The following is a 13117-nucleotide window of genomic DNA, read 5'->3' as shown; positions in this document are numbered from 1 at the left end:
GGACAATTTGGAGTCGCTAATTAACCTAGCATGTTTTTGGAATGTGGGAGGAAACCGGAGTACGCGGAGAAAACCCACGCATGCACGGGGAGAACATGCAAACTCCACACAGAGATGGCCGAGGGTGGGAATTGAACCCTGGTCTCCTAGCTGTGAGGTCTGTGCGCTAACCACTAGACCGCCGTGCCGCCCGCTTCACAGAATCATTCATGTAAAAAAAAAATGCTTAATTACAAAATAAAAAAAAAAACTGTATAAAAGTTTACATCCGTGTCTGTTATGAAAAGACTGAATATTACGTATATTTTACGGTTATGCCACACCCACCGCTGTCTCCATCCTGGCCTTCTTGGCAACGCTTTGCTCCTCTGCGTCCTCCAGTTGCCTTTTGCCTCGTCCGACGAGCATAACTTGCGGCACCTTGTAGCAGTCCGGGAAGCTCTCTGGGCCGGTGGCGACGGGAACGACAGGAACGTCGGCTGCTGCAGCGGACTTTGCGCTGCCGGTACTTTGCGCACTCGCCACTGGAGGGCAGCGTTGAAGAAAATGGGTCTCCACCAGTTTGGAGAAGGCAGATGCGACTTCACTGTAATCCATGCTGTGGCCATCTAAAACAACGACAGATGTTTTTAAACACACAGCATTCCTCGCGCTTCCCATTTGGTGTAACTGACCCTCCATTGTCTGGGTGAGGCGATCAGCCACTATTTTGACAATGCCGCTCATGGTCATGTGACCTCTCTGCAGTAACTCCTCCACGATGAGCTCTCCGGTGTCGCCGTACAGGGTCTTGGCCGTGTAGATGTAGCGCGGGTAGCGGAGGATTTTCAGAATGAGACTGCAGCTGGTCTGGAACTCGGCGGGGCTCCCGGGTCCTTTGCGACCTGGGCTGAAGGTGCAAATCCCGTGTTGCATGAGCACACACAGTGACTTTTTCACCTGGGAAGTGAAGACACATTATATATAGAGTTGGGTCCATATTATACAATTAACGAGCATATATAACGTGACTTCAGATATGACTGTTTTCTTGTAAATTATGATTTGTAAAATACAACTTTATTGTGGTAGTACTCCTTTTTCTTCAAAGTAAAATATTAAAACAAATTTGAGGGCCTTTTTCTTTAAAAAAAAATGCTACTTTTCAACAACTTGTCTTTAATTGTATTGTTATTGGTTTTTCATGTTTTCAAGCTTTATTGTAAATTACAACTTTCTTCTTAAATATATTATATATATTTATATATTATTATATTTACAGATGATGTATTATAGATAGACAGATAATATATTATATTATATTTTTTCATTAATTGCATTTTTAGTAAATTATGAATGTACTTTGTTGTCTTGCAATATACATTTTCCTTTTTTAAAAAATACACCTCCTGCTGATGCATTCTGTAATATTGTGATTTTTTTGTGTCACAAATTGTAACTTAATTCTGGCAATATTATGTCTGTTTTACGCTTTCTTATTGTTATTATGCAAAGCCAGTGTTTCATTTGACAATTCCTAACTTTGGGATTAGGCCAAATGGCCCGAAGTTAGAGAAAAGAAAACAAACAAATATAAAAGTAGTCGTGATACCAAGTCCAGAGAGATGCCGGTCTCATGAAGAATGGATCTCAAATTTTGGGCTCCATTTCTGAGCAGGTGTGTTCCTACTTTCTCCACCACTTCTCCAAAGTGCTCCTGCAGTAGAAGACCACACAAACGGACCTCCTGGGCAGTCATCTGATCAGGGATACATGAAAGGAAGGGAATAAAGATCAGCTAGCTACACGTCATGCACGTTTTAATACAATATACAGTCAATTGTAATAGTTTATCATCACAAACCTTTCCATTCGGCTACGGTCTAAAGCCACAATTTCCTTGTAATCACACGCGGCTGTTGCTTGTCAACACGCAAACGCTTCCACTTCCGGATTTGCCTCGCTGTGATTGGCTGATATGTACAGTAGTGCATGTCGGGAAGGAGGCGGGGTCATGTAGTCACTTGGCAGGATCGACGTCACTGTTTGTGCTCGGTGAGGGGAAGATGGCGGAGGCTGCGGCTGTTCCCCCGCATCGCTTTTTCTGTCATTGTTGTAAGGGAGAAGTAAACCCTAAACTCCCGGTAAGCTACATGTTTTTATGCCGGCGTTTATGTCACAATGTGTGCTCGGCCGACAAGGAAGCGTCTTTCTTGTTCATCGTGTGTTCCGTTTGCCTTGCATAGCTAAAACCCTAGCTAGTTAGCCTGCTAGCAATCAGCGGCGTTTGTTGTTGTTAACTCACTCATTTAACCAGTGACACTTGGAAACTTATTCGCCAAATATAGCACACGCAACAGTATATTGTGTTTAAGTTAGCCATGGTTGACTATTTTTCCAAAAAAGTCAGTTAAAAGCCACATTTCGTCTGCTCGTACTGTAGTCTGTTGTCAAAAACAGACAAAAAGCAAGGACATTTTCGTCCAAAAACCAACGCTCACTGTTGTGCTTTCAATTACGTTAAATCCCTGCTTTCAATTTCAGTTTGTACCTTATCTGATTGTATAAGCAGGGGGACTTCACCACCATAACATTGTTAGGCTAGTTTCGATTTGTATTGCAACTGTGTGAGTAACATGTTGGACATTGGATGCTGATTGGAGACCATTTTGGACACATTTAGAAGACGGTATAGTTATTTTTAAACGCTCACACCCTTGTCTTTTATTTACTATACCTTGCTAAGAAATTGAGTACAGTTTGCATTATTATTATTATTATTATTATTATTATTGAAGTGTGTTCTCTTAAAAATGTTGAGCTACTCAACACTAGTTTAAATGGTAACAGTTGGAGATGCTCGATATTGCTGTTGCAATTCATCACCGATACCAATAATACGAAGCATCTCCTCGCTCCAACTAAATCAGGTAATGAACACACGGTGATGCTTGACTGTGCAAAATAAGACGAATACTTCAATGTCCAATACAACTTAGAGGGGAAAAGTGGCAAAAACTTCTTACATGTTTTTTTTTTGTGCTCTTATTTTGACTTGGCGTTTCCTGTTTGGCACCATGCGTAGCTGCTTTGCAAGTAGAGCCAATTATGCACATGTTAGCCAGGAGATCCGATCGGGCTTCCTCCCACATCCCAAAAACATGGATGTTAGTTTTATTGTGAAAGAGCTGCCCAGGAAGTTTGAGCCAAACTGAACACCATCAGGGTCTCGCAAGACATGTCAACATGCACTTTCGCCCCCGAGCGGAGTAGCGTACAGTTGTGTTGTCGCTCTACCAGATACCCCCCCCCCCCCCCACACTCCTGTACCAGACTTTGCATGACTTCATTTGAATATGAGAATGCTACTACGGGACTCTACCTCTACCCGCTTGGCATAAAATGGCAAAGCCAATGTAACACGGATAACGACAGCCAATAACTGCAGCGTTCCCGCGCTCTTGGACCGCCACAGATGCTTATTTGGCGCTACCTGGCTCGCCCTCTCTGACACACACACACACAAGCGCTCGCAGGAAATGTAACAAAAAACTACGGAGATCAAACGCCTGCCGCCGTGAAGTCGCGGCAAAGCCCAAGGAAGCGACGTTGACAACAATGATATTATCACTGATATCGCGTTGTGATGACTATGACATAACACGCATGTATCGGCGTGCCGCTATAGGACATTTTAGATGCGGGCCAATGGAATCTGATCCATCCACCCCGATATCTGGATCTGATGGGGGCACCCCATCTGTCCTCCCGTACTACAACACACCTCTGCATAAACGGGCGGCCCCTTGAGCGCCACCTATTGATCTCGGCATGTCAACTTAAGCTGGCGGTTTGTTGACGTAAACGGGTTTCCAGTGTATTGTGCGTGTAGGACGACTATAAAAAATGTCTCCCTAGCAGAGTGGATGCTTTAAGAGGACAATTCCAATCTGCCTCCTCACAAGCCGAAAGCAAACCCGTTGTGTCATTTCCTCCTCGCTAAGCTAACACGACGTCACGGCTTCTCTGCCTCGTACCCACGAAACGACAACGCGGCGGCCTCCTGCTCACACACGATCCTCCATTGTTGAAGACACGAGGTGTGGCTGGCGGGCCGGCTTCCATCCCCGAGGTTACATTCCATCGTTGCAGTGTAGACGCCTTACTTCCTCTAAACCGCCGTTTAAAACGCTCCAACCCAAATAGGAAGTATTCCCATTGTGGTCGTGTCCCCCGTAACGCCACAGCTTGGCGTTATTAAAAAAAAACACGTGATGTGTTCAACATGCGGCAAGAAAGGCCGGGCACAGACGTCCTCGCCTGCCCTCGCTCGTGACAGGCAGAGGTCACATGATGCACCACGGCAGCGCCGTCATACTCATCGCTAACAGCAACAGCACAGGATGCTTGTCAAGAGGGACTGCAGGCTAGCATCCCCCCCCCCCCATGCTAGCAAAATAACATTTTCTTCCCGTCTTATTGGATTTCTAAAAATATATTATTGTATACTTTTTGTATCATTTCTTCTAAGAATATACTTTTCTACTTTTGGATGTATTTGAAGCTGTGTACTTTGTGTAGGAGTACGTGTGTCCTCGCTGTGACTCAGGCTTCATAGAGGAAGTGACGGAAGATTCCAGGTAAGCGTCATGTGCCCACCCACGTTTTTATCGCCCTTTATCGCCACTCAACGTGGGCGTACGCCTGTTATTGCACCCCCAGCAGTCTCCTGGAGGGCGGCGCCAACGGGCTGGATGACACAACCACCGAGTTTGCAGAGGTACGAACCTCACCTGAGTGACGGCGCCCACGGACGTGGGGGCGGATCTGACCCTTTGTTGTTGCAGCTCTGGCACCTGCTGTTGATGGAACGGCCGTTTTCCACCGACAACGACAACCCCGACTCGGAGCCCCGGCTCCCCGGCGGGCGCCTGAACGCCCTCGGCGACTTCGGCGGGTTCGGAGGCGGACCCATCAGGGGCTCGGCCCCCGCGGGCCTCGGGGGACCTTTGGCGGCCTCGCTGGGCGGCGGCGGCGACCACTGGGGCCCGGCGCGCCCCCCTCGCCTACACAGCCAGAGAAGATACAGATCCAGAGTCAGCACTCGGCCCGACCGCTCGCCTGCCGTGGAAGGGTCAGCGTTAGTCAAGCTGCGGCAGCTTTAGCAATCCGTTAGCAATCCCGTTAGCAAACACTCATTGTCGTCTCAACTCACTCAGGATTGTGCAACAGTTCCTCGCCGGTCTCTTCGCCAACTCCGGTGTCTCCGGTTCGCCGCCCCTGTCATGGTAAGAACCCCGCCCCAATGTGACGCCCACGTTCTGACCGGCGTCTCCTCCAGGACAGGGATGCTGCATTCCAACCCCGGAGACTACGCCTGGGGGCACGGGGGCTTGGACGCCGTCATAACGCAGGTACGCGTCACACTGGTGAAACTCGCCCTTTGACCTCGCCCCCGTCCACCTGACATACGTGTACATGTACGTGTGTGTCAAGTTACTAGGTCAGCTAGACAACACGGGACCTCCTCCAGCCGAGAAGGAGAAGATCTCCTCGCTACCCTTCGTCAATATTTCTCAGGAACAAGCAGGTCAGACCGTTTGGCTTCTTCCCGCACGCGCTTCCAAATTCATGTGCACACTTCCTGTACGGTAGAGTACTTCCTGTGGCGGCTACCACGTGACATCTTTAAATGGATCTTCTAAATGCTTCATATCATTTTGGATTTTACTTCTTTTAGACTTTTAAACACAACGTTTGCTTAAATATGCTTTCTTAAAATAATTGGCCATATTCAGCCACAGAAATGAAGGATTTATGAATATATTTTTGTAATTTAATATGTAATTTCGCCTTTTATTTTATATTGTTTATTATTGTGGCTTATCTCAGAACAAAGTCTTGTGCGCTTCATAAATAATATCTCCCCAAAAAATACATTTTAACATTGACATCTGTAAAAAATATTTTCTTGTAATAGTTTCTTTTGCATTAGTATGTTATGTACACATTTTTTAATATTCAGTATTCAGCCACTAAACATGTTTTATTCATATATTTTAGAAAAACCGATAGGGCAAAGTATTTTTTCCCGTTTTACTTTAACCTTTTATTGTAAAATTACTGGTAATATGCAATTTCTTGTTGAACAAAATGTTATTTTTCTTGTCATGTTTTTAATTATTTATTAATGTAAATTATAATAAATAAATAAAAATATTTTAATATTTAATGGTAAATTTATTTAAATATTTGTATTAATTTTTTTAATATTAATTAATTAATTTTAATTTCAGTACATTGTTTAAAAAAACATGTTCCATACTGAAATTTAGACGGCAAACGAGTTGAGACGGAATCAACAGCGCCTCTGCTGGCTGCAGCCAAGTAGTGCATCCTATTTTGCCTCCATGATGAATGAGGATTTTGGCGAATAAACAACATAATTCCATGTGGACTTGACGCGTCCCGTCCGCCTTTGCAGACTGTTGCATGGAATGTCCCGTGTGCAAAGAGGACTTCGAGGTGGGCGAAGCCGTGCGACAGCTCCCCTGCAACCACGTCTTCCATTCGGACTGTATAGTTCCCTGGCTGGAGATGGTGAGTCGGCGCCGCACAGGCCGCCATTGTCAACGCAACACTGACACTTGTTGTTGTTGTTAGCACGACACGTGTCCAGTGTGTCGGAAAAGTTTGAACGGAGAAGACAGCAGCAGCCAGCCCCCGTCACAGCCGCCCTCCCTCTCCATGGACCCCCGCACACAGGAGAGATGGTCCTTCTGAGACGCTTCTGGCGCTTCTACGTTGTCGTCATGATCATGTTGGATCCCGTTTGTCTTTATTTTCTGTCCTCCATAAACACACGCGCTCTCTTCTTAAATCCTCCCTTTTCAGGTCAGCTGCTGTCCTTTTTGACCAATAGAAACATAGCCGGTCCCTGCAGGCGCTTTTTTGGGGGCTGGGGAGGGGGGGTCATGCCACGTGACTGTTTTGCAGAGATTCCTATTAAGTGGGAGTTTCTCACATTAAGTTGCTATTCTAACGTTTCCTAAACGGAAATATCACACGCTTGGAGCGCCTCCTAAAGCCCCCGCCCCCACCCCACCCACACACCCCCCCTGGTGTATATATTCTAATAATCCGAGGTCATCCCCGTGTCATTTAATCCCCGTCCGTGTTTGACTGTCTGTCTGACTTTCATATTTTTATCATCCTTTTGTTTTTTAAATGTAAATAATTGTAGTCAAAACAAAGGAAAAAAAACACATTGAGAATGGAGACGCAAATGTGAAATATGTGCTTAATTAACGAGTTGTATATTATATAAATGAAAAAAAAATGTCTATGATGTATTAATAAAATGACCAAAAAAAATGGTTTTATTCTGGCTTTCAATTATTCAATGAGCGTGTCATGACCTATTTCAGCCACTAGATGGTGCGCCTGTGTGAGAATACCATATTAGCTATGAACTGCTAGCAGTTTGATTCTCAAAACATTACATATTTCTTCTTACAAAATTAGTTTTTATTAATTTTTTCTTACAAAATCATTGCACTCTCTCTCTCTAGTAATACTACAGGATTATTCTTACTAGGTTACAGTTTCATTCTTACAACATTCAATTTCTTTAGAAAATAATTTCATTTTCATACAATATAAAAATGCTATTGTCATAACATTCCATCATTTTTCTTGTCATAGTATCAATTTATCCTTATTTCATGACTTTTTCTTACTAGACAGAAATTCCATTCTCATAATATTCCATTTTTTCCTTACAAAACTGCAATTTTATGCAGATTTTTCTCACAAAATACCAATGTTATTCTCATAACATTCCACTTTTCCTAAAAAAAAATGACATTTTTTTCATTTTCAGGACTTTTTTTTTCCATACGACAGAAATGCTATCGTCACAACATTCCATCCTTTTTTCTTTCAAACTTTTCTTCCGAAATCATTTTCCAGAACATTCCATCTTTTTAAAGTTTGAAATATGTTAATATACATAATTAATTCTAAATATATTATGAATGGAAATAAATGATTAAAATAATTAAATATAAATTATTCTCATATTACCACTTTTACATTCCCAACTTTTCAACTTTCAACAAATTTCCAACTTTTTATATATATTAATAAAAAGTATCTTTATCCCGATTATTATCTGTGTCTTTTTTAATAAATTCCAACTTTATAAATTACCCCCCAAATTACCCCCCAATGAGAGAAGGAAGGATTTCCACGATTTTTGGAAGGAATCCCGACGAGTGATGCGTTCAGGCTTACCTTGTCTTTCAGTAACAACATGAACGCTTTCATCCCCGAGTGGACCAGACTAGCGTGAGTAGGGAGCGCGGTGGGGCAGTGGACGGGATGAAGCCCACAGTCTGGTCCCACACTTCAAACCGGATGGCGGAGGAGGACCTGAGGAGCACAAAGACTTGATGATCCAGGAGCGGCGTCACACATGGCGTGCTGTCAAACGGCGACACGTGTCGCTACGGCAACCTGTTGAGGATGACGAGCACGACCGAGCCGTCGGGTCGAAGGAAGGCAGTGAAGTTCAGCGGCGTCTCTCCGCTGGGGGACACGCCCACTCTCTGAGACCCCTCCCACAGGAACTTACTACGCGGAGAAGAACGGCAGGAAGTGAACGCCGGACTCGCCGCTGCCCGCCGTGCCTCGTGTACCTGAAGTGCGCCACGCTGTAAAAAGTGGGCTGCTTGTAGAAGACGTCACGCCGGGCGTCCACGATGACGGGGCTGTCCACGAAGTTCTTCACCCAGTTGGGGCCGCCCGTCTGGTCTAGCGCCAGGTTCCAGTCGGTCCAGCCGGTCATGTGATGGTTTAGGTCCTGTCACAGACGTGGGGGGGGGGTGTTGGGGGGGTCAACTTGGTACACGTAGAAGGTACAGAAGGAAAGGAAAGTCACGCGTCCTACGTCTAAGATGTCGTGAGCGTAGTCTTCCGCCCGTTCCCAGCTCCCCAGCTTCACCCCTCGGTCCAGCGGGTGCCAGCCCGCACACGCCTCCGTGCCAAACAGGTAGTACTCGGGGTACAGGTCATGGGTGGCCGCCAGGGAGGGAGCGGCGGGGACCAGGCTGTCCATGTACCAGTGGACCGCCACGCCGTGGATGTAGCGTCCTGCCTGGATATCGCCCAAGACCTGGGGGGGTGGGGGGTCACATGACGGGGGTCAGGCGCATTTAATATGATTCTCCATCACTCCATCTTTGTTTCCTACTGCCTTCTGCCTTTGTCTTATTTACTAAAGCCTGAGGAACCTTACTACTTCCTGTGGTTTATAAACATTTCCTCCTGCCTGTGCTTCTCATTTCCTGCTGCCCTGTGGACCTTTTTCTTCCTTTTTTGTTTTTATTTCCTGCTGCCCTGTGTACCTTTATTTTCTTTCTTTTTTTAATTTCCTGCTGCCCTGTGTACCTTTTTTTTTATTTCCTACTGCCCTTTGTACCTTTTTTTTTTATTTCCTGCTGCCCTGTGTACCTTTTTTTTTTTTTATTTCCTGCTGCCCTGTGTACCTTTTTTTTTTTTATTTCCTGCTGCCCTGTGTACCTTTTTTTTTAAATTTCCTGCTGCCCTGTGTACCTTTTTCTTCCTTTTTTGTTTTTATTTCCTGCTGCCCTGTGTACCTTTTTCTTCCTTTTTTGTTTTTATTTCCTGCTGCCTTGTGTACCTTTTTCTTTCTTTTTTTAATTTCCTGCTGCCCTGTGTACCTTTTTCTTTCTTTTTTCTTTATTTCCTACTGCCCTGTGTACTTTTTTCTTTTTTTATTTCCTGCTGCCCTGTGTACCCTTTTCTTTCTTTTTTTATTTCCTGCTGCCCTGTGTACCCTTTTCTTTCTTTTTTTAATTTCCTGCTGCCCTGTGTACCTTTTTCTTCCTTTTTTGTTTTTATTTCCTGCTGCCCTGTGTACCCTTTTCTTTCTTTTTTTAATTTCCTGCTGCCCTGTGTACCTTTTTCTTTCTTTTTTTATTTCCTGCTGCTCTGTGTGCCTTTTTCTTTCTTTTTTTATTTCCTGCTGCCCTGTGTACCTTTTTCTTTTTTTTTCTTTCCTACTGCCCTGTGTACCTTTTCTTCTGACTGTTTTTTGTTTTTAATTTCCAAGTGGCTTTGTTTTTTAATGTCCTACTGCCTCTGTTTTTTTTTTAATTTCCTACTGCCTATTTGTTTTTTTTCTGGATTTTTTTGTAATTTCCTACTGCCTCTATGTTTTTTTTATTTCCTACTGCCTATGTCTTTTTTTCCTGGATTTTTTTGTAATTTCCTACTGCCTGATCCACCTTTTTTATTTCCTACTTCCTGTGAGGCTTAATGATTTCTTACTGCCAAAGTAGCCTATTTAGTTTCATACTGCCTGGAACTGTTTAGGTGGCTTATGTTGTTGATTGCCACCACGTGTGACCAGTTTCTTCGTGTGACGTGTGGATGAGCCAAGTCGATGGTGCGTGCCACCTATGTTGATATATATGATATATACGATATATATATATATACATATGAATCCATAGCCTTCGTGCCTCTCCAGCCATCTTTAGCATCCATCAGGTGGGCTAAAAGTTAAAAAGGACCTTCTCGACTCACCACTTTGGCCCAGTAAGGCAGCAGCAGACGGTTGTCATCCAGCAAGAGGACGTGGGTGCGGGAGAACGACGACGCGTGGAGGGCGGGGCCCAGGTCCAAGGCCACCCAGTCCCTCTGCTCCTCGGCAGTGAAGCCCAAAGCCTGGAAACTGCAATGAGGAAGAAGGTACTGTACTGTACTCTACTGTACTGTACGTCTGCGTCCGCCTGACTGAGCCTCGCGTGTGAGACAGGACACCTGTAGTTGGTCATGGATCCCGCTGTGGGTTCATTCCCGGTGGTCACGGCCCAGAAGGTCAAATTATACTTGGAATATTCCTCAAGGAACCTGACAGGAACAAGAAATAAGAATTCAATGCTTTCATTCCAGTTAGTTTTTTCTTCCGTCTAATCACCTGACGTAGTACCGAGCCCAGGTTCTATGCTCCTTCCCACCGGGTTCTCCCTTCAAGGAACCCTTTCCTATCAGCGCATCATTTGTTTTTAACCAGGAGGGGGCGCTCCAGGCGCTGGCCAGCAGAGACAAGGGGTGGGGAGACATGGCCTGGGCACGATGCAGGAGGGGGATCTGATGCCAAACAAACCAGAGGTATGACCAGGATGGATATCCAAGTGTGTGTGTGTGTGTGTACCTTCATGTTGACGTCCTCGGGGGCCAGTGTAAAGTTGTCCAGGTTGTAGTCCCCCCGGGTGTCAGCGTAGGTGTAGAGACGAGTGGAGAAGTCACAGCTAGCCATGGGAACGCGTACAACGTTGTAGCCGATACCTGACCATCACAACCTCAATATTTTATTACAATAATTATTACTATTTTACAAGTCATATTTACCTTTTTTATTTTTCTCTGACGTTTCTTTTTACTTGGAAAATGATTTTTTTCCCCATGTTTCATTTTTTCTTGCAATATTACATAATTATTGTTTAATTATTATTATTTATATATATATATTATAAATAAATATATACAAATAAATAATTATTTATTATTAATTATTTTTAAACTTTCATTTTTCTTTCTTTCAAAGTTACATTATTCAAAATAATACTTACAATTTTCATACTAATATAGACTTTTTTTCATCTCTTTCTGACATTTTTTTGCGAAAGTGTTTTTTCTTGGACTATTAAATCATTATTGTCATAATTATCAAAACAAATAAATAGTACATTTGTATGTCATTTTTATCTCCTCATATTGAAACCATTATTATTTTTTTCCCCCCCAAGTAATATTTACCTTTTTTATTTTTCTCTGATGCAAAATGATTTTTTCAACTTTTTAATTTTTTTCTTGGAATATTACATAATTGTTTTTTTTTCTCCTCACATAGTTACAATATTATTCCAATAATTCTTACAATTTTCATACTAATATTGACATTTTTTTTGCCAAAGTTTTAGGAGTTTTTTTGTGTACTTTTATGGTACTTCTCACATTACATTATTTTAATAATTCTTCCAATTTTCCAAGTAATATTTACCTTTTTTACCTTTTTTCCTCTCTTTCTTTAAACTTTTTTAACTTGTAATTTTTTTTTCAACTTTCATGTCTTTATTTCTAAATATTACATAATTAGTCATGATAACAAAAAATGTACCTTTATAATATTTGTCATGTTTTTCTCCGCACAAGGTTACAAAATTGTTCTAAGAATTCTTACAAATTTCCAAGTAATATTTCCTTTTTTCTTCTTCTTTTTCTCCACCACTTTTTTCTTAAAATATGTCTTTTTTTTCTTTTAAAATGCTAACTTTATTGTCCTAATATTATACAGTGTTTTTAGAAATGACAGGGGAAAAAATCTAATTGTAAGGGCAGAGTTTTATGGTCCATTAGATGTGTGCAGGTAAACATCACGCCCTGCCAGGTGAGTGCGGTAATAAACAGGATTTCAACCTTGCATCCCATACCTTCTGGAGAGAAGTACTGTCTCAGGAGTTGGTCTTGTGCTCCAGCAGAAAGCGAGAGGATGTTCATGGCTGCTGAATCCGTCAGAGCTCCACCAAATCCTTTTATCTTCTGGTACTTCTTATCCGGAAGGAGGGTCAGTCTCAGGCCTGAGGAGACAATCAATATTGATTGGAGACTCTAAATTGACTCCAAAGGTGCAATGGCGACGGTTCACCACCAGCTCCAGTGCTGTTGAGCCTGACGGGTCCTTGGCTTGCCTCTAGCCGGCTGCCGTCCCTGCTGCTCAGGTAGGAGATGTAGTGACCCGGCGGTGGCGGCGACACGGAGCCCAGGGTGTCACAGTACGTGGAATTACACTCACACACCACAGAGTCATGGCCGAAGCTTCTGGAAACACACTTTTTGCTTCCTGTTGACAAAAGACGCATTAGTATCTTATAGTTAACAAGCTTTTAAAAGTTTGTGTTACCTGAGAAGGCGGTCGTTGTGCTGTGGAAGGCGGCTGCTAGCAAAACAACACAATGGAATAACGGCAGCATTTTTGAACAGGCGAGCTTTGAACACCCCTTGACCGTCATGTGAGTCCGGAAATGACTTTACACTGCAAATTCTGCTC

At 43.3% G+C, this 13117-nt stretch overlaps 3 protein-coding genes across 5 annotated transcripts in view; 1 reads left to right on the top strand and 2 right to left on the bottom strand.

Moving 5' to 3' along the window:
• Positions 1 to 2010, bottom strand: part of polr3c (polymerase (RNA) III (DNA directed) polypeptide C) — an 18877-nt gene extending 16867 nt beyond the window's left edge. The window contains exons 1-4 of the mRNA XM_058083469.1: positions 1844 to 2010; positions 1592 to 1738; positions 675 to 939; positions 328 to 608 (exon numbers count right to left, since the gene is read on the bottom strand). Coding sequence (XP_057939452.1) covers positions 328 to 608; positions 675 to 939; positions 1592 to 1738 — 693 coding nt within the window. The 5' untranslated portion in view covers positions 1844 to 2010. The remainder of the gene's footprint in view (positions 1 to 327; positions 609 to 674; positions 940 to 1591; positions 1739 to 1843) is intronic.
• rnf115a (ring finger protein 115a) lies at positions 1997 to 7362 on the top strand. 2 transcript variants are annotated; one of them, XM_058083485.1, is made up of 9 exons: positions 1997 to 2123; positions 4561 to 4619; positions 4705 to 4759; positions 4827 to 5113; positions 5199 to 5267; positions 5321 to 5393; positions 5476 to 5569; positions 6464 to 6579; positions 6643 to 7362. In XM_058083485.1, the coding sequence occupies exons 1-9, from the start codon at positions 2046 to 2048 to the stop codon at positions 6760 to 6762; spliced, it is 951 nt and encodes a 316-aa protein (XP_057939468.1). In that variant the 5' UTR covers positions 1997 to 2045; the 3' UTR covers positions 6763 to 7362. The 2 variants fall into 2 exon arrangements, with proteins under 2 accessions (XP_057939468.1, XP_057939467.1); XM_058083484.1 differs by having other exon boundaries at positions 4702 to 4759; positions 6643 to 7361.
• gba1 (glucosylceramidase beta 1) lies at positions 6100 to 13117 on the bottom strand. Of its 2 annotated transcripts, none has more exons than XM_058083470.1 (11): positions 12971 to 13117; positions 12716 to 12910; positions 12501 to 12647; positions 11222 to 11355; positions 10985 to 11157; positions 10828 to 10917; positions 10591 to 10738; positions 8930 to 9154; positions 8679 to 8842; positions 8497 to 8613; positions 6100 to 8412 (listed from the first exon to the last, which is right to left on the bottom strand). In XM_058083470.1, the coding sequence occupies exons 1-11, from the start codon at positions 13077 to 13079 to the stop codon at positions 8304 to 8306; spliced, it is 1611 nt and encodes a 536-aa protein (XP_057939453.1). In that variant the 5' UTR covers positions 13080 to 13117; the 3' UTR covers positions 6100 to 8303. The 2 variants fall into 2 exon arrangements, with proteins under 2 accessions (XP_057939453.1, XP_057939454.1); XM_058083471.1 differs by having other exon boundaries at positions 6103 to 8412; positions 12719 to 12910.

This window comes from Doryrhamphus excisus, chromosome 10, assembly GCF_030265055.1.
Source record: "Doryrhamphus excisus isolate RoL2022-K1 chromosome 10, RoL_Dexc_1.0, whole genome shotgun sequence".
Classification (NCBI taxonomy): domain Eukaryota; kingdom Metazoa; phylum Chordata; class Actinopteri; order Syngnathiformes; family Syngnathidae; genus Doryrhamphus; species Doryrhamphus excisus.
The sequence above is the reverse complement of the archived record's forward strand: the minus strand, read 5'-3'. Positions and strand labels throughout refer to the sequence as shown.